General features: G+C 36.8%; 2 protein-coding genes and 1 pseudogene across 11 annotated transcripts in view; 1 reads left to right on the top strand and 2 right to left on the bottom strand.

The window, feature by feature from the left end:
• LOC100642239 (monocarboxylate transporter 10) overlaps positions 1 to 19,790 on the top strand; it is a 310,901-nt gene that overhangs the window by 130,132 nt on the left and 160,979 nt on the right. The window lies entirely within an intron of this gene.
• On the bottom strand, positions 404 to 3,374 carry LOC110120344 (annotated as a pseudogene).
• On the bottom strand, positions 7,840 to 13,067 carry LOC100650394 (nose resistant to fluoxetine protein 6). Of its 4 annotated transcripts, XM_048404623.1 has the most exons (14): positions 12,772 to 13,067; positions 12,260 to 12,698; positions 10,749 to 10,993; positions 10,347 to 10,540; positions 10,103 to 10,224; positions 9,715 to 9,957; positions 9,398 to 9,605; positions 9,152 to 9,317; positions 8,989 to 9,068; positions 8,829 to 8,924; positions 8,626 to 8,755; positions 8,376 to 8,550; positions 8,101 to 8,243; positions 7,840 to 8,017 (listed from the first exon to the last, which is right to left on the bottom strand). In XM_048404623.1, the coding sequence occupies exons 2-14, from the start codon at positions 12,273 to 12,275 to the stop codon at positions 7,883 to 7,885; spliced, it is 1,953 nt and encodes a 650-aa protein (XP_048260580.1). In that variant the 5' UTR covers positions 12,276 to 12,698; positions 12,772 to 13,067; the 3' UTR covers positions 7,840 to 7,882. The 4 variants fall into 4 exon arrangements, with proteins under 4 accessions (XP_048260580.1, XP_048260579.1, XP_003394505.2 ...); XM_048404622.1 differs by having other exon boundaries at positions 12,260 to 13,067; XM_003394457.4 differs by lacking the exons at positions 12,260 to 12,698; positions 12,772 to 13,067 and adding an exon at positions 11,515 to 12,214.

Here is a 19,790-nt window from a genome sequence, read left to right as displayed (position 1 = left end):
GTTTAAATTAAGTCTGACAGTTACTCTGCTGATAAATAATCTTTGTCAGCATCTCTTTCTTGCAGCATATAATCTTTCCTCTTTCAGTGATCTATATTTGTTTGCATATGAGCTTCTTTTCGTCTTCCAAATCACTTTCTTATCTACAATATCCTCGTTAATAATGAAAAACGTGGAAAACTTTTGCACCAGCGATTCTCTTAACTAATTATTCTTCCCTGGTATTTTATTAAATTAAATAACATTATGAATAGCGAACCATGAAATGATATTATACAATCAATTTCAATAAGTTTAGAGATCACTGTCATAAAGATATATGATATTTTTCAATATTTCGATACTTAAAAGGCTAACTTCCTGTCATAAGTTTTCTAATTGGACGACTCAATCTAAGTTATTGTTACAAACTTCTTTTTCGTGCACTAATAAATAATCGCAGAAGTGATGTAAACGGCATGTCGATTGTTGCGGATAACAGAATGGAAGCACTGAAACTACAAACAATCATTGTAACGGAGTAAATGCCCTGAAAAGCAGAAACGTTATTTCATGACACTAATATTACATCGAAATTGTCCGAACGAAATAATTTCATTATATTTACAACCGTGGCGATATTAAAGTAGAAAGCATAATAATTTAAAGAGTAAGCCAAAGGTATAATAACAGGGTTAAGGAGATAAGCACCATATGTTAATTTGCCCAAAACGACGAAAATATCTAGCGACAAGATTTTGTTTACGATACCTGCAAATGTAACAAGTATACTTGGTTGTAGTTTGCAATACATTAACTATTTCGCATTTGACAAAAAGTATTTTTACAGTAAGAAGAATGACATTAACGTATTATTCAGTGACATGAAAAATGTCGACTTATCGCCATTATTCGTGGTCCATGCAACTACGAGCCAGGCAATGCCTACTACCCAGCCTGTTCTACTGAGTGCCAAATAAAGAACGGAGAGACCTAAGGATATGTTCTTGTTCGTGACTCCGAAGAGAATCAAACAATTACATAAAATTGCCAAGGACCAACCAACGATTAAGCTTTTCTGAAACATAAATTTAATCACATTATTGAAAGATGCAGAGAAACATAAAGTAATATAAATAATATTAGTAATATAAGTATATAAACGGAAAGTAAATATTTATAAGTATATTTACAAATTCCTTGTGTTATAAGGAATGTGAAACATTTTGTATGCTTACGTAGGCTGGTAATTATCCCGTGTAAATGAGTGATCCTATCGATGAGAGTAGCCAAGCAATGCCTATGCCAATGGCAATATGGTAATGCCTGAGGTAATTGTTATTAGAGATCAGGTACGACTAGGCACTAAAGGGTTAAAAATCGAAATTACAAAGTCACGTGGAGAAGAAAACTGCCAAATACGAAGAACTGTATATCATTGGACAAGTACCAACTCCATGTGAGACACTGCAAACAGTATTTCTCTGCGAAACGAATTTTTTGTTGTAACGCGAACGATGTTTGCATTAAATTATGTGAGAAAGAATACGTACTAGCTCATCCCACCTATAGATGTTGTTGGTGTAAAGTATGTTATTCCACCAATATTTTTAACACTTGACATTTGCATGCTGAACGGGTAGAAGTGGTGAGACATGATGAAAATTTAATATCGCTATTAATATAACGACGAAATATGCATGTGTAAGCCTTCGAATTTAATGTATTTTTTCTATAATCATCGAAATCACATCGATAGAACTAATTAATCATCGATACTATACTTTACCTTATAGGTCGTTTGACAATCTTTTGAATACCTTCATTCATTCCATTTACAACTAGTTCCTGGTCTTTCCGTCGTTAATTCAGAAATGAATATGACAAGAGAAAACCACTCATAAAGAAAAAGGTATCAACCGATAATGTGAAGTTTCTTATGATTTGCGAGAGTATGTGATCGTCCATTGTATATACAAGCCATTTATTACCTGTGTACATGAGTGACTGTGTTAAAAAAATACATAGTAGGTCAGAAATCGGATCGGAGTAGTAAAATTAAAACATAGTTAAAATTCATTTCTTACTCAGAATATGAAATCCGAAGAATAATATGTGCTTCAGAATAATCCATATCAATGTTAACGTTTTTAAACCGTAGAATAAGCGTAGTTTATCTTCACTCTTTTCCATCTTAAATATTTCCTCTACATTGGTGAGAACTGAAAAGCGCAGAAGATGTTGGCTGATGCGATTCTGCTTTGCTGACTTGGTGGGTACCGGTTCCTCATTGTCGGTTTCGCGTTTCTCTTCTCTTACGTTCTCCAATTCTATTTAAAGTTAACCGTACGTTACATACATTCACATGATTCCCATTCTAACTCGAGGCGATAAAAATAATTAAGATTGTTAACGTGAGGGCAGTTTTGTGTTAAGTAATAGTTAATATCATGTATCACTGTATATGTAGCTTACCTATCGCGTTGTTACTTTCGAACGTAGACTTTTCCCTTTCTTTATTTAAACGTTTTCGATGGACGAAAACGTCGTATACTGTGGCCGCTATTACGGTAGCACACAACGATAGCAAAACTCCTCTGTAATCAGAATTTTAAAGTTCCTAGGTGGTATTTTATCGGATGCAGATTTCGACGTATGTAATATATATCTGACTAGACAAAAATTCGAGTTTTCAATTAGGAGCTTGCTGTTTACGTACATGATGGAGATCATTTTCGCAGAGAGTAGTCATTGATAATCATTCACCAAATCAATGACTTCCAGGAGTCTGAAGTTTATGGTAAAAAGTTCTCCAATAAAAAGAGTTTTATTATGGAAGACTTCATCTAGCATTGTAGCTACATCGTGTTTGGTGCAGGAAGCCGGTAGACAAAGTCCAAGTGTCACCAAATCCTAAAAGAAGAATTCGTCATAATCATAAAAACCGGTAATGTAAATCTGATTATGTCAATTGTGAAATTGACATATATCCTCGTGTATATCCACGTGTTTACTTCGTCTGGTAATTCTTGGTGATATTGCACAGTGCTATTGTGCCGCGCACGTGCAATAAAAAAACGAAACTCAAAAGGTGAAAACTCTTCATCCGGGTTCCGGTATATCGAAGTGTTCTTTCGTACTTTCTCAGATAGAAGCAGCATGTGATTTTCAGAGAGAAGCTTGCAATCATGTCTAACCAATTATTGTTCCGGATGACAAATCCTCTTGATGGCACTCCACTGGTATCCAACGCTTAAAAACACATGATATCTCATTGGAAAGAGCTCGCGATGCAATTAGCGATAAGGATCTGAAGCAGTGTGAAAATTAAGTGCACTGTTTGGAACCAATAGCATCAGCTGATCGGGAAAGCTATCACGACCATGATCGTAACTCTTAAGAAACCAGTTTCTTGTGCAACGCATGAAGAAAGTCTCAAGGTTGAGGTTTATACGCTGAACTAAGAACTACCGTCACGTAATTCGCGCGTAAAAAGTAAAAATCTTTCCCTGAAACGATGCATTTTTTCGACGAAAGGGCTTTCATCCTGTAACGAACGACCGTTTCTTAGATTTGTATTTGTCTAACTAGATTCTAAAAGGGACATAAAAAATTACTCGTGGATGCTTTTTATTTGACGGGAACAAAATCGTATTGTTGACTAATTGTAAAGTACGCTTCTAAGATCGTTCAAGTTTACTTTGTTTTCCCCATTTTTGACAAACATCCAAGCTTGTTTGAAATTTCGTCGACTCGACACTTTGTCGCATCGTTTTATTTTCTTCCCCTTATTTTACACCTTCTTAACTAAAGTGGCGAATCGCGGAATTTTCACGATCAAATTCTTTTTTATTGTTTTTCTTTTGTTATGAATAATATTGTATTCTATTCATTGTGAAGATTATAGGTCTCAAGGTAACTGCGTCGTAGCAACTCAGCCGTTCTCTTGGAAAGAATTGTTAAAGTTTTAATTATTCTTAAATTGAATATAATTTATACATCGTGTTTTTACGTGTACGTTCACATTTAATAAAAAAGTACAGTGTTATTTACGAAGCAAGATAAAATCTGCATTTCAGAATTAGCTCGTAAGATATATTAGAATATAAAAGATCAGATTGTTTCCACAGTTATAAACATGTTTTTCAAGGTTCCCATGACACGCTCTACCTGACCATTGGCCCTACTAACACCGCTAGCTATTAAGTGAAGTTTAATATGTTTACCTTGACAAAAATTTTGAAATTCTTTGCCTGTAAAACATCTTCCCTGATCCGCTATTACCCGGCAAGGACTGCCGAATAAAAATATTGCTGACTTAAGCGCCTTTACAGCTCCTTTTACGCTCCTTTTACGCTCTATTGTGGAATGCTGCTTCCGAAAGCCGAATTGATGATCTGGCAGAGATCCTCTAGGAGTGGAAGGAGTCGATTCGTTAGCAACTTCTCAAATAGTTTTGACAAAGTGGGTAGAAGACTAATTGGGCGATGGGAGCTAGTTTCGTGTATTGGTTTTCCGGGTTTAGGGATGAGTGTAATTTGTGACGTTTTCCAGGTTTTGGGATAGTATTCAAGGCGAAGAATTGCGTTGAAGATTGAAGAAATGAGTGCAATCCCTTTTACAGGTAGTTCCTTAATTGCTTTGTTACTTATTTGATCATGTCCCGGTGCTTTCCTGGGGTTCAGACAATGGATTAATTCAGTAACCTTTAGAGAAGTGAAAGGTTTAATGGGGAGAGACATTTGGAGGGGAGAATGCAGGTATTCTGTTATTTCAGGAGCGGTATTAGAGGAATGAGGTTTGAAAACGTTGGATAGGTAGTTGGCGAAGAGGTTAGCTTTTTCCATAGGGCTTCGTGCCCATCGGCCTTGCGGACAGCGAATTGGTGGGATTATTTGGGGGGGACGCGTGAGTTTCCTGGAAGCCTTCCATAGTGAGTAGTTGGAGTCGGCAGAGGGGACAAATTGACGAGGTACTTTTGGAAACAGTCATTTTTGTATTTTTTAATGGTTTTGGTTAACTTCCTGATTGCGTTATTTAGCTTGCGTTTGCCGTCCGGTGTTCTATGGGTTTGCCATACTTTTCTTAGTCATCGTTTTTCTGTAATTTTGTTTAATATGTAATGGGGATATTCGTGTTTACTGATAGAAGTCTTAGTAGGTGTTGAGGAGCGGATGGCGTTTATTATGCTCGTGTTTAAGTATTCTGTGGCAGTTTCGATATCTGCCTTTGTTTTTAGTGAGATTGAGGCAGAGGTTGAGCGGTTAAAGATTTCTCTAAAGAGCTGCCAGTTGGTGAGTTGGCTGTAAATAAGGCCATTAGGTGGGTTCTCGATTATTGCTGAACCGACTGTTGCTATTACGGGGGAGTGGTCGGAAGAGAGTTCAGTCGAGGAGTTGATTTGGACATGTCTGGGCGAGAGATTTTTGGATATGAAGAAGTCGAGTAAGTCAGGGATTTTGTTAGTGTCAGTGGGCCAGTATGTGGGTTCATATGTGGTGAGGTAGTTGAGATTGTTGGTGGTTATGCTTTGCAGGAGGTTTTTGCCTCTTGCTGTGACAAGTCGGCTGCCCCATTGGGTATGTTTGGCGTTATAGTCTCCTCCAGCTAAGAGTCTATTGCCTAGGGCGTCAAAGAGGCTGTCGAAGTTCTCTTTGGCAATCGAGTGTCTGGGAGGGCAGTATACTGCTGAGGTGGTGATTGTACCATGGCGGTCTTCTATTGCTACGCTTGTGGCTTGAAGGTAGTCTTTCTGGAATGATGGAAGCTTGTAGTGCTTAATGCTGGATTTGATGATGATTCCGGTACCGCCGTATGCCTTTCCACTGGGATGTTGGGTGTGGTAGAAGTTGTAGCCGTGTATTTTGAGGTAGTTTTTGTCGGTGAAGTGGGTTTCAGATATGAGCATTACGTCGATTTGCTGTTGTTTTAAGAATAGTTCTAGTTCAAATTTGTGCTGAGTTAGACCGTTGGCGTTCCACAGAGCTATTCGCATTGGTTTTATTTTGCTTCTGTGCGTATAAATTTGTCCATGAAGAGTGTGAGTATTGACAGCAAGTTGTTAATTTGCTCAGTTTGCTTTTCGATAAGTTTTTCGAGTCTGGTGAAGTTGTCTGTGTTTTGTGGGGTGGGAACACTATTTTCTGAGTGTTCACTGTGGGTTTTCGAGTTGTTTATGTTTCCTTGTGTTGCCTGAGCATAGGATATTGATGGTGTGGTGAGTTTTTGGGGTCTTGGTTCTTGTATGGTTATCTCCTTGGGCCTCAGCTTTGAATACTTAGTATTATGTAGTGTTTTATAGGCTGAGCATCCTTTGTAGTTCGCAGGGTGCTCTCCTTGACAGTGGATGCACTTTGCGGGGATTTCTGGGGATTTAGTGCATTGGCCAGCGGGGTGACTACCTGCACATTTTACGCACCGGAAGTTATGATTGCAGTATTTCTGCGTGTGGCCGTACCTTTGGCACCTTTTGCATTGTACTATCTCTTTCTTTACAAGAGGTGGTTCGAACTTAACTATGGAGTTCATCAGCCGGTTGACGTTGTAGATTTCTTTGTTATTTCCTTTTTGTTTTATATCTACGATAAATAGCAATAGTGGATTTTTTGTAACTCTATGTCTAATGTTGCTGATGTTGGTTACCTCGTGACCAAGTGTTTGAAGTTCGAACTTTAGTTCGTCTAGGTCGTCTGAGTGGTGGATATTGCGTAGCACCACACGAAAAGGTCTTTCTTGCTTGAGTTGGTATGTGTGGAAGTTTGAACTTGTAGTCCTCTTTGCTGATATCTTTTTCAATGGACTTTATCATTGTTTGGATGTCGATAACGTCGTCAATGAATATTGGCGGGGGAGGGGGAATTCTTTGGGTATGGAGATTATTTACCGTTTCGGTTGTGTTTGTGGAGTCTTCTGTAGTCTCCAGTATTGAGAACCTGTTGTAGGTGGTCACTTGGATAGCTGGTGGTTTAGTTGGACTCTTGTTCACATTTGTCTTGATTGCTTCCAGCTTGCATTTATATAGCAATTATAACAAATTTATATTTATATAGCAATTATAACAAATATAATTTTGATTTTTTTAATATTGTAGCGGTACTCGACAACAAATACCGCCACTCGACATTAACTGATAACGGAGATGGTAGCGCAGTTGGTAGCGCCTTAGGTTTCGAACGTTTGGGACCCGGGTTCGATTCCCGGCTTCCGTAGTCCTATTTCTCTTCCACACATCAAAATAGAAGAATATTAGCAGTACCCCAGCAGCGACATCTACAGCTGACAACGACAATTATCACGGATAACATATACCACCTCAATATTAAGATATAAAAAAGTAGTTTAAATTAAAAATGTTACGGCTCCGTTATCTTGTTTTCATCATATAACCCTCAAGTTTACGTGACAGCCTTATGGTTATTTATATAACTACGAGACCTGGTCCGTCTATAGCCCGGTACATCATCCGTGCATATGACATGTTCCTAGAAAAGGCTTATGAGGCTAAGAGGCCCTTCAAATTGATTTCCAGTGACTTTGAGGATTAAGATAACTAAACACTAGAGCAGATATGTAGAGTTTTCCTAGAAGTGAGAATAACTTCAACAAAATAGGCAGAAAGAGAAATGAGAAAAAAGAGGAGAAAAAGGAAGAAAGAGATACGTTAATAATATATACTATACGATACAGTGTAATGCTGGACATTTACGCTAAGCAACAGACGCTATTTTCCCAATTGTGATTCCAGAGAACATCATAATAAATTAAAATGTTTCAAGATTTCGAGAGAGAGAGAAAGAGAGAGAGGGACAGACAGGCAGAGACGGAGACGAACATACAGGCAGAGAAAGTGCATCGAGGGAGGTAATTTCATTAGTTTATTAATTGAGGTGCTTACAAATATGTATTAGCATGTGTTTTTTTGCATTCTTTCTACATTATTGTACAATCGGATGAGTGATAAAAACGGCATTTCCGTTGTTGCGGATAGAACAATAGCAGCAGTGAAACTGCATATAATCATTGCGATTACAGTACAGATCTGAAAAAACATAATATGTTATTATTATATAGGATTCATATTACATTGGAATTGTTCGAATGAAACTAACTTATCATACTTACCGTATTGGTGTAATAGAAAAAGAGAGAATAATTATTTGAAGAATATAACAAATAAATAATAATACAATGTATGAGATAAGCGCCATACGTTAATTTACCTAAAGGGACGAAAATATCCAGCGATAAGATTTTATTCACGATACCTGCAAACGTAACAAATATACTTGGGTGTAGTTTGCAAAACATTAACCATTTCGCATTAGACAAAAAGTATTTTTGCAATAAGAAGAATGATATTATCGCATTAATCAGTGATTTGAAGAATATCGACTTACCGCCGTTATTCGTGGTGCATGCAACTACAAGCCAGGCAATGCCTACTGCCCAGCCTGTTCTACTGAGGGCCAAATAAAGAGCGGAGAGACCTAAGGATATGTTCTTGTTCGTGACTCCGAGGAGAATCGAACAATTACATAAAATTGCCAAGGACCAACCGACGATTAAGGTTTTCTGAAACATAAATTTAATCACATTATTGAAAGATGCAGAGAAATATAAGTCTAACGAACAAATAGTAAACATTACTTTTGATAAATGCAATTTGTAATTCCATTTTGCAAGAAGGTGACATGTGGCCATTCCTATGAGATATGGCGGTATTCTACACCACGGTCGTATATAAAAGTATGTCAGCGTCTTATATTGTTCGTCCAATCTAGAAAAGTAAATATAAGTATATTTACAAATTTCTTATGTTATAAAGAATGTTAAACATTTTGCATGCTTACGTAGGCTGGTAATTAAGAGTGTATCCCGTATAAAATAGTGATCCTATCGATGAAACTAGCGTAACAATGCCTATACCCACGGCAATATTGTAATGCCTGCAACAGCCGATTTATAGCCCGGGTAAAACTAAGGAATTAAAGAACGAAATTACAAACTCACGTGATCGATAAAGTTAGAAGAAAACTGCCAAATACGAAGAACTGCATATCATTGGGCAAGTACCAACTCCATGTGAGACACTGCAAACAGTATTTCTCTTCGAAAGGAATTCTTTTGTAGTAACACGAACAAGGCAATAAATTATGTGAGAAAGTATACGTACTAGCTCATCCCACCTATAGAAGTTGTTGATGTAAAGTATGTTAGTCCACCAATATTTGGAACACATAACATTTGGATGCTCAAAGGGAAGAATCGCTGAGACATGATCATGCCAGGTAAAATTCAATATTGCTATCAATATAACGACGAAATATGCAGGTGTAAGCCTTCGAAGTTAATACATTTATTTTATTATCATCAAAATCTCATCGATATAACTAATTAAGCATTGATACTATACTATTACCTTATATATCGTTTGACAATCTTTTGAAAAAATTCGTTCATCCTTTTTGCTATAGGCGGAATTCTCGGATATTTTCGTCGTTCCTTCAGAAATGTGTACGACAACAGAAAACCACTCATGAAGAAAAATGCATCCACCGATAATGTGAAGTTGGATACAATTTGAAAGAGTACATTTTGAGCCATTATATATATAAGCCATCTGTTACCTGTATACATGAGTGACCGCATTAAAAAAGCTCATGGTAGATCAGAAATCGGATCGGATACACTAATCGGAATAGTATGATTAAAACATCGTTAAAATTAATTTCTTACTCAGAACATAAAATGCATAGAACACTATGTGCCCCACAATAATCCATATCATTGTCAACGTTTTCAAGCCATAAAATACTCGCAAATTATCACCATTCTTTTCCGGTTTAAATATTTTTTCTACATTGTTGAGGAATGAAAAACATAGAAGACGTTCGCTGATACGATTCAGCTGCCTCGATTCGGGGGGTGCCAGTTCCTCATTGTCGGTTTCGCGTTTCTCTTCTCTTACGTTCTCCAATTCTATTTAAAGTTAACCGTACGTTACATACATTCACATGATTCCCATTCCAACTCGAGGCGATAAAAATAATTAAGATTGTTAACGTGAGGGCAGTTTTGTGTTAAGTAATAGTTAATATCATGTATCACTGTATATGTAGCTTACCTATCGCGTTGTCACTTTCGAACGTAAACTTTTCCCTTTCTTTATTTAAACGCTTTCGATGAACGAAAACGTCATATACTGTGGCCGCTATTACGGTAGTACACAACGATAGCAAAACTCCTCTGTAATCAGAATTTTAAAGTTCCTAGGTGGTATTTTATCGGATGCATATCTCGACGTATCTAATATATATCTGGCTAGATAAAAATTCGAGTTTTCAATTAGAAGCTTGAAGTTTACGTACATGATGGAGATCATTTTCGCAGAGAGTAGCCATTGATGATCATCCACCAAATCGGAGACTTCGATTAACTGGAAGTGTATATTAAAAAGCTTTCCAATGAAAAGTGTCTCATTACGAAATACTTTATCAAGCATAGTGGCAACATCGCCTATGCTGCAGGACGCCGGTAAGCAAAGTCCAAGCGTGACCAAATCCTAAAATGGGCGCAGTTTTTCAAATTTATGATTTTCCATCGTGATCGTAAAAATTTCATGAAATATTTTAATGTTAATGATATCATATATCGATATTGTTTTAATGGGATAAATTCTTAATTGACTGCATAAACTTGAATCGCATTGCAACTTGAATCGTTAGGGATATACATTCGAAATACAAAAACTAAAATATCCATTTGCTTACTTCGTCTTCCACTTCTATATGATATTGCACAGTGCTATTGTGCCGCGCACGTGCAATAAAGAAACGAAACTCAAAAGATGAATACTCTTCATTCGGGTTCCGGTATATCGAATTGTTCTTTCGTATTTTCTCCGATAGATGTGCCGTCTGATTTTCAGAGAAAAGCTTGCAAGTATATTGGTCTCCTAACCAATGATTATTCCCGATGACAAATCCCCCGGATGGTGCACCACTGGTATCTAACGCTTAAAAAACACATGATATCTCATTGGAAACAGCTCATGATGCAATTAGCGATGAGGATCTGAAGCGGTGGGAAAATTAAGCGCATCGTTTGAAACCAACAGCATCACCTGACTAGGAAAACAGTGACGATGACGATCGCAGTTATTCCACGACCTGTATGAAGGAACTAGTTTCTTATGCAATGTACAAGGAAAGTCGCAAGGTCGAGAATTGGCTCGATAAAAAGTTGCGCATCTTACAATCGCGATCTTACAATAACGTTGTGGTATCGTGATCAGAACAATCCTCGCGGTTGCACAGGAGTTGTTTCTCTTGATTTTAATTGGAATTTTCCGCGGTACAAACGTGTTCACCGAGAACATGTCACGAAGCACAATCGCAAACGCGGTGTACATCTTTTTGAATAACGGTCGGTTATACGTATTTCGTTTAATTTGCTTCCTTCTTTCCTTTTGCTGTAATTGACTAGCGGTAGCTTCGTGGAACCAAATTCGGTTATATATCTTAAAATTCTATTAACCTCTTAGAGCCCAAAGTATCTGGTTATCCACCGCATTTCGAAATTCATCTATCTGGGTCCGACATCTGCTGGAATTTAGAAGATCAGCATTTTCCAAAACCGCGTACACTGGAAGTAGCTTCCTCGTGGTTATCGGGTCTAGTGCAGTCGCTTGTATTGACACGTAAAAGCTTGTTAAAAATAGAAGGGATAACCATATCCACGAAATTCTCCCGCACTTCATACTTTGAAATGAGATTTACACTTGAATTATTAGAATTAACTATTGAGGAATATCGGCAGCCACGGGAATGTATTTTGTTCTCTTGTTCGCAGTAATGTACGTTGCTGCTCTTACTATGTTCGATCGAAAATGCGACTGCGTTGAACGGGGCTCGAATGGCGAATGGAGCTCGAGAGACTCAACGCTCTCCGATAAGATTGAAGCTCAATAATGCGAATTTGGTACAGGACACATCATTGGTGATGTAAAATAACGCAATCATTTTACTTGCTACACTCCTCACCAAAAAGATAGCCGAGGTGTGCTATCTTCAATTTTTCAACGACGCATGTAAAATTTTTCCTTTGTAACGTATAATATATAACGTTCTTTGAAAGTAATTAAAAATGTTATGAGGTTTAGTGCGTAAGAAAAAAAATTGTTGTATTTTATGAACGAAATGATAGCATATGTACAATAAAAAAATAATAAGCAACATAAATTGTAACTGACAATAATTACTTATCAAATATATATACTTACTTAATAATAGGTACATCCCGTTTATTTTCTGTTACTTTTATTATACGATTTGGTATCGATTTATATAGTTTCTGGATATAATTTTGACTTAACGTAACCCATTCGCGTACAATTGCATTTTTTAATTCTTGTACGTGTTGATACTGCTTTCCATTCGCATATACCCCGTGAACAAATTCTGCCCAGCAATTTTCAATAATATTAAGATCCGGGGAGCGTGCAAGCTACAGATGCATTATCTTGTTGAAAGATGTAATCAGTTCCAGAAATGCGTCCTGCATGATTATTTATTCGTTCTTTGATTAAATTTATGTATCGGACACTATTCATTCTCCCATTGATGAACTTGATACTTATCTTGCCGAAATAACCGATGCCGGTCCAAATCATCACGCTGCCTCCTCCCATTTGTCGTCGAATTGCTGATATCGTCTCTTTTCTTATGTCATGAAAATAATATTGGAACCCATCAGGACCATCCAAGTTGAATCTTTTTCGTCTGAAAATAATACCTTTCTTCATTTTTTCCCCCAATGCATTCTTTCTTTGCAAAGCGTAAACGTTCTGCTTTGTGTTTCGTTGTTAACGAAGGTTTCTTTTTCAGTTTTAGTCTCTTAATATTTTTGCAGGGTAGTAGAACTCGGCGAACACTTGAAACACTGGCACTAACACTAGATTTTCCATTATTTGCTTCGTTGTTAACTGCGAGTTGGAAACTACACGTAAAATTGCTCGCTTATCACGATCGGATGACGATGACGGCCGACCAGTACTTTTCTTTTTGTCATAATCTTGAACATTTTTTAAGAAATTATGTATTACTTTACGACTTCTTTTTATTACTTTCGATATTTTTGCTACTGATAACTGTTGCTGTTTTAGTTCAAGAATTCGCTTTTTTTTTTAAACTCGTTTAATTTTTTTCCGCGTCCCATATTTACAAATTTATATATTATTGCACTGTAATCTCCACTGGTTGATAGATCATGAACTACTGAGCAATTTCTAAACGTACTAGCAGAGTGCGTTATTATTTCGTTCTTAAAATAGAACAATATTTTTTGTTACACACTAAACCTCATAAAATTTTTAATTATTTCAACGAACGTTATATATTATACGTTACAGACGAAAAACTTTACATGTGTCATTGAGAAACTAAAAATAGCACACCTCGACTATCTTTTTGACGAGGAGTGTACGTTCGCTGGCTGCGGCCAATTAACATTCCACTTTCATATGCATGTCTGCGTAAAGTCTTGACCGGTTTGTTATTTCATCGACTTTTACCTCTACGTAATTCACGCGTAACAATTTTTTTTTTATTTGGGACATTTTTTACAATCAATTGTCATAGAGAATTATAAGCAAATTATTTTGGCATGGTGCTGTAACTCGGATTACAAGAGTTTATAGTATGTTTGATTCTCGTTGAATCCAATGCTTAAATCTAAAGGGTATTGTCTTTTTAATCTGCGGATCTGGTCCGTCGTGTCTAGTAATTGGGTAACTAATGGGTTTTGGTGGTTGTTAATTCTTATATTATATCTGTTACTGAATTTGGATATTTCTTCTTTAACTGTGGGTATCTTAAGGTCGCGATGTATTGTTTCGTTGGTAACATACCAAAGTGCGTCTATTAAGAATCTTAAGCTCTATCGTAGAATGGCATTATTTTCAAATCCTCTAATAGTGGAAGGAGTCGTTTCGTTAGCATCTTCTCAAATAGTTTGGACAAAGTGGGTAAAAAACTAATTGGGCAATAAGAGCTCTAGTTTCGTGTATTGATTTTCCAGGTTTAGGGATAAGAGTAATCAATGATATTTTCCAAGACTTAGGATAGTATTCAAGGCGAAGAATTGCATTAAAAATAGAAGTGATGAGAGCAATCCCTTTTATGGGAATCCCTTTGTTTTCCAAGACTTAGGATAGTATTCAAGGCGAAGAATTGCATTAAAAATAGAAGTGATGAGAGCAATCCCTTTTATGGGAATCCCTTTGTTACTTATCTGATCATGTTGTCTGATGTTTTCCTGGGATTTAGACGACAGATTAAATCTGTAACTTCCAGAGATAAGAAATTCTCAATAGGAGAAGACATCTGGAAGGGAGAGTGCAAGTGAAGACATCAGTTAAGTGACTTGCAAACAAGTTGGCTTTTTGTATAGGGTACGCGCCCATCCACCTTGCGGACAACGAATTGGAGGGATACGCGTAACAAATAAAAATATTTTCCTTCGTCGACATACTCCTTCGACGCAAGAGCCTTTACTCGTAACGAACGCTTGTTTCTTAGATTCATATTCGTCGAACTGGTTCCTCAAACGGACATGAAAAAATTAATTAAATAATTTGATCGATAAGACCGTGCCGTTTTCTAGTTGCCAAGAATGCTTTTAAGATCGTTCAAATTTCTCGCCGTCTTTTGCATTTTCGAGGAACATCCACAGAACTGGATTGAAATCTTGTCGACTCGATCTTTTTTCCTTTGTTTTGCACCTTTGCATCTTGTCGATTAAGATGTTAAAATGGCACACCGCAGTGCAAATTTTTATAAAATACACGCAGTACACCTTCCTCCACAATTTGTCCTATCACAATTTCGCCTGTTCAATGTCCAAAAAAAAGTAACGATTGTTCCATTCGAAACGACCAAAACGTAGGAATCATCCTAAGCAATTTTATGATACCAGCTTCCGCGGGAAAGCTCCTTTTAGCAATGGTGACAACGTTTTTAATTTTCCATGTCTATCGTGTTCTCAATACCCAAGCGTATCGTAAACACAGCTACTTCCGAATAGTAATTTAACTGATCGAAACCTGGCTGCTATGATGGCAGCATATGAAAGTAATGAAACTCCTCTGTAATCAAAATTTTTAAGTTTCTAGTCGATTTTTCATCGGACGCAGATCGCGATATATAGCATGTATCCCCATCGGTGATAAGAATTCGAACTTTCAATAATGAAATTTGGAATTTCGTAGAGAGATGGTCGTCGACCTTCCGCCTAATCGGAGATTTTGATCAGCCTCAAATCTGTATAAAAAAGATTTCCGGGGAAAAGAATTTCATTATGAAATATTATGACATAGTCATAATATTATTATGACTTCATCCATCATAGTGATGACTTTGTCACGTAAAATAAAAAACGGATAGCACAAAGAAAGTGGTATACCTGATCATAGGCGCGAACGATTGCAAGACCCGAGCGTAATGGGGGTCGTCTCCTAAGGAAGACAAAGGAAAAGATCGAAGGGCAATCAGTATCATTTGAGAATTGGAATGCATTGAGCGGTTCAGACGAATAAGTCAAAGTCGCTTAGTCAAACGAATACATCGAGAAATATCATAAAGACGGGTCGAATTACAGTAGCAAACTAATTGTATCATCGTTAAATCATTTCTGACGTGTTCGCTATAATTTTAAATATTGTTGGAAACAGAAGCTTATATTAACTCTGTTAATTCAGTGTTACAATCATTTCAACTATCTCTGTTATCCTAATTGAAACAAAGGAACGACTGATTCGTGGCGTCGATTATCAGAATTGTAGCGAGAATTTACGCATCTCTCTGACGCGTTCTCCTTGCGATCGCGTCTCTTCGCGAACGGCCGTAACATACATCGTTAATTTGCTGTATAAATCATACTGATGATTACATATTGATTACAAGTAGCATTGCGACTCGAATCGTTGGATATATGGATTCCAGATGCAAACACTGACATATCCATGTACTTACTTTGTTTTCTGATTTTATGCGATATTGCACGGCGCTATTGTGCCGCATACGTCCAATAAAAAGTCGAAACTCAAAACGCGAATGTTCCTCGTTTGGGTTCCGGGATATCGAATTGTTCTTTCATACTTTCTGTCACAGAAATGGCATGCAATTTTTGGAGCAAGTCGTGAATCCCCTGGGTGGTACGTTATTGGTGTGCAAAAACGGTTTCAGAAATACATGATCCTGTAATGGAAGCAACTGATCTTGAAAAGAGATACACTTCTGTTTCGACGGTTGATTCGATGAAAAATTATGTATATGACACAATCGCGACATAACGCGACGCAATTAAACTGTCGCGGTTGCACAAGAATTATTTTTATGTTTTTTGAGTTTAACCGACTGTATAACTTGCTGAATCGTAATTAATTATGCATGTTTCGATTTATTTGCCTCCCTTTTCTTTCCGCAATCGTAATGGACGTTTAGTAGCTTCGTCGAACGAAGTTTTTCAAGGTATCTTAAAAGTTCTTTTACCTCCTAGTCCCCAATGTATCTAACTATTTATAGCATTGCGAAATTTAACTATTCCTATTCGACTCAGCTCAAATTTTAAAAAATGATGTTCTCCAAATGGTGTGTTGGTTGTATAGTCATTAGCATAACAGGTTTCTATTCTTCACACGTTTGTAATTATATCAGAAAACGAGATCTTTTGTTTTTCTTCGCTCGAAGCGAATAGTAATAATATTCAGTCAAATACTTGATTCCGAAGAAAAATATTCATTTCGTCAAAGTAGTGGAGGAAAACTGAACGCCCATTTGAAATCATGTAAAGCTAGAAAATCCTTATCCTTACCAATTAGAAACTATTATTTTATATAAAAAGAGACTATAAATATATGTTTGTTCTGGATGCAACTATTATAGGTAACATATAACAAAAATATATATTATGTAAAGTGAAAGTTGTTGAAGTTACCCGGATAGAGATATAAAACTACAAATAAAAAGTATAAATTAAATTAAATTTGATATGGTGGTTTGTTATTTCTAGATAAATATACCATTCTCTTTGACATTCCATGCATTATATACAGTTTCCTTTCTATATGAAATATACGTTGATTTCTACATCTGCATTAGATAATTATGCTATTTATCATATTTGATCGAATAATGTAACAACGGTGGTAATTAAATTGTATTTTACAATCTAATGATTGCATGAAATATACGCGTATACTACGAGATGTTTCCATTTTTTTTCTAAATGTAGATAGATGTTCCATTTTACATTATGTTACGGCTGGCGTCACATGAACATTGGAACGACAGACGTTACGACGGACGTTGCAATGCTCATCTGGCCGCGGACGAGTGTTCGTTACGTTTATGCTCCACATAAGATGCTTTAGTAAACGTTTAATGTTTACACCTCGACGTGAGACGAGGCAGTAGGTGAAACGACCAAATATAATGTATACAATACACATGCTGTATCTACCGTCATAAATTTTCTAAATAAGAGATTATAAAATGATGGAGATTCCAATGTAGTATCGGAACTTCGACATTGTTAAAGTTTCTCAAAAAAATTTTTCTAATTTTGTGAAGAAGATGACATATTTGTAGCTAATAATAAATTGTTATGAGTTGTGAGGATCGTTTGGTCGTTGATCTCTTATCACGCGACAGCATTTCATTCGGGGCATCGAGGAGGGTGTCACGTAAAATAAAAAAGGGGTAGCTCAGACGAAGGGAAAAATAAAATGTAGAAAAATACAAAAGAGAATTTATTTCTTGAACTCTGAGTTTACATTGACTGCGATTTGGTTCTGAGTTCCAGCCGTGACTTTCCAAGACTGAAGCTCTTACAATTTGACTTTCGGTGGGATCTGTTCCTTTTTTCCTTTGTTGCCCCTCGATATCCCCACTACGCTGTAGTCGTACGTGATCGTTGCCATGCACACCTTCTTCTAGAACATTCGGTGGAAGGATCGTTGGGATATCGATGACTCATTAGGCACTTCGGCGAAATACATTGTCGCCAAGGCAGCCACATCTTTATCTCCATCAACGGTCCATCAGATTTGAAGGGTGCCGGTCGTGATAATGGCAGAGACACGGCGCAGCACACGCTGGACTTTGTCCGGAGTGGGAGTTGTCTCGCTACATCCTGCGGCACATCATAGGCGAAAGATTGACTCCCTAGGCGATCGTAAAAACGATGCTGAGCGGGCCACAGAAATATGAGGCTGTCCAATAATCACCTCTAGAGCCAAATTCAACAGTCAGGAAATTTTTAGGACTGGTTCGATCAAGAGGACGTGGGAGGGGAGTGCAACGGTAACATAATTGGTAAGAGGTCCTTGGAGCACTCCTGTCATACGCGTGGGATGGTCATTGTGGAATTTTAGTTGGTGAGAGTCCGACACTACTCTGCTGCTGACGATTATTATTAGAAACGGAATGTCATGAAGATTTCTCCACGTGCAAAAAAAAGAAGCTCATTCGGGGCATATATTTAATATAACCGTTAATATACATATACACATATAATATATATATATACTGTTAATATACATATAATTATATATTTTGTTGTGTGATGTGGAGGGGACTTTCAGAGCGTATTTTATACTTGGAAACTACCTTCGTCGATATAGTGCCATATATTTGGTTTCGAAGAGGATACTGTTGACTTTGCATGTTCGATGTATCCTTCTAATTAACCTTAAAGCGATGTTTTATTGCTTTTAATATAGGTGGTTTGGCAGGGCCGTATATTGTTGAGTCGTAGTCTATCTTGGATGAACTTATGTAGTGGCTGGTATGTTTTTAAGGATCGATACAACAATTGCTTCCATTCAGCTGCTGAGAAAGACTACGTGGGTCCATACGCATTTGAAGATTTTAAACAGACATTTCGTTCCAGATTTATGGAATTGTTTTAAAATATCAAATCACTTTCTGGACTTTTTCCAGAAAATACGTCTGCACGTGCGAATGCGACAAAGAAAAGAAAGTATTTGTCGCTTGTAACCCGAAGAACGTACGTTTCATGCACTTGTTCTTTATGTTTGTTCCGAAGGACGTACCACTTCTCTAACATAACGTTGCAGGTTCAACGGTTAATAGCATGATTGGTAATATCAATTTCCGATTTGTTTTATGGATCCGATAGCAAATATAAATATAAATATTCGGTTATATGAATGACGCAGCGGCGTTAACAGAGTTAATTTTCCGATTTTATAAATTTCGATATCCCAAATTTTTTAATTTCCAGTTTCCGAATTTCCGAGCTTCCGAGTTTATTAATTCTCAAAATATCAAACTTTTGAGTTATGAAAGTTGCAAATTTTTATAAGCCTAAATTTACGAATCTTTGAATTCGTAAAATAAAATTCATCTTGTTCTTCTTCTGATATCCATCTTGTCCTTGGCACGTTAATGTTATATCCTTGCCATGCTAATCTTACATCTAAACTACAAAATCATCAAAGGCTTTTTAGTGCTTATATAAGTGTTTATGTAAAGAAGGTATAGCTTAGCTTTAGCTATAAATTTCAGTAGATATGCGATGAAACAATTAAGTATCGTGCATGGCAACGAAAGTGACGTGTAACTCTAAAAACGCATTTTGAGGAAACAGTCATACTGACGAACATTACAGCGACATTACATAACATGCGTTTGAGTTTAATGCACACTTTCTAATTACGATTTTCGTTTCACTTATACTTTTGTATATTTATCATATCTTTATTTAACAGGTATGCGGAACATTTCCCGTAA

Source organism: Bombus terrestris, chromosome 3 (genome assembly GCF_910591885.1).
Source record: "Bombus terrestris chromosome 3, iyBomTerr1.2, whole genome shotgun sequence".
In the NCBI taxonomy this organism is placed as follows: Eukaryota; Metazoa; Arthropoda; class Insecta; order Hymenoptera; family Apidae; genus Bombus; species Bombus terrestris.
Note: the sequence above shows the minus strand (reverse complement) of the source record. Positions and strands in the feature narration are given on the sequence as shown.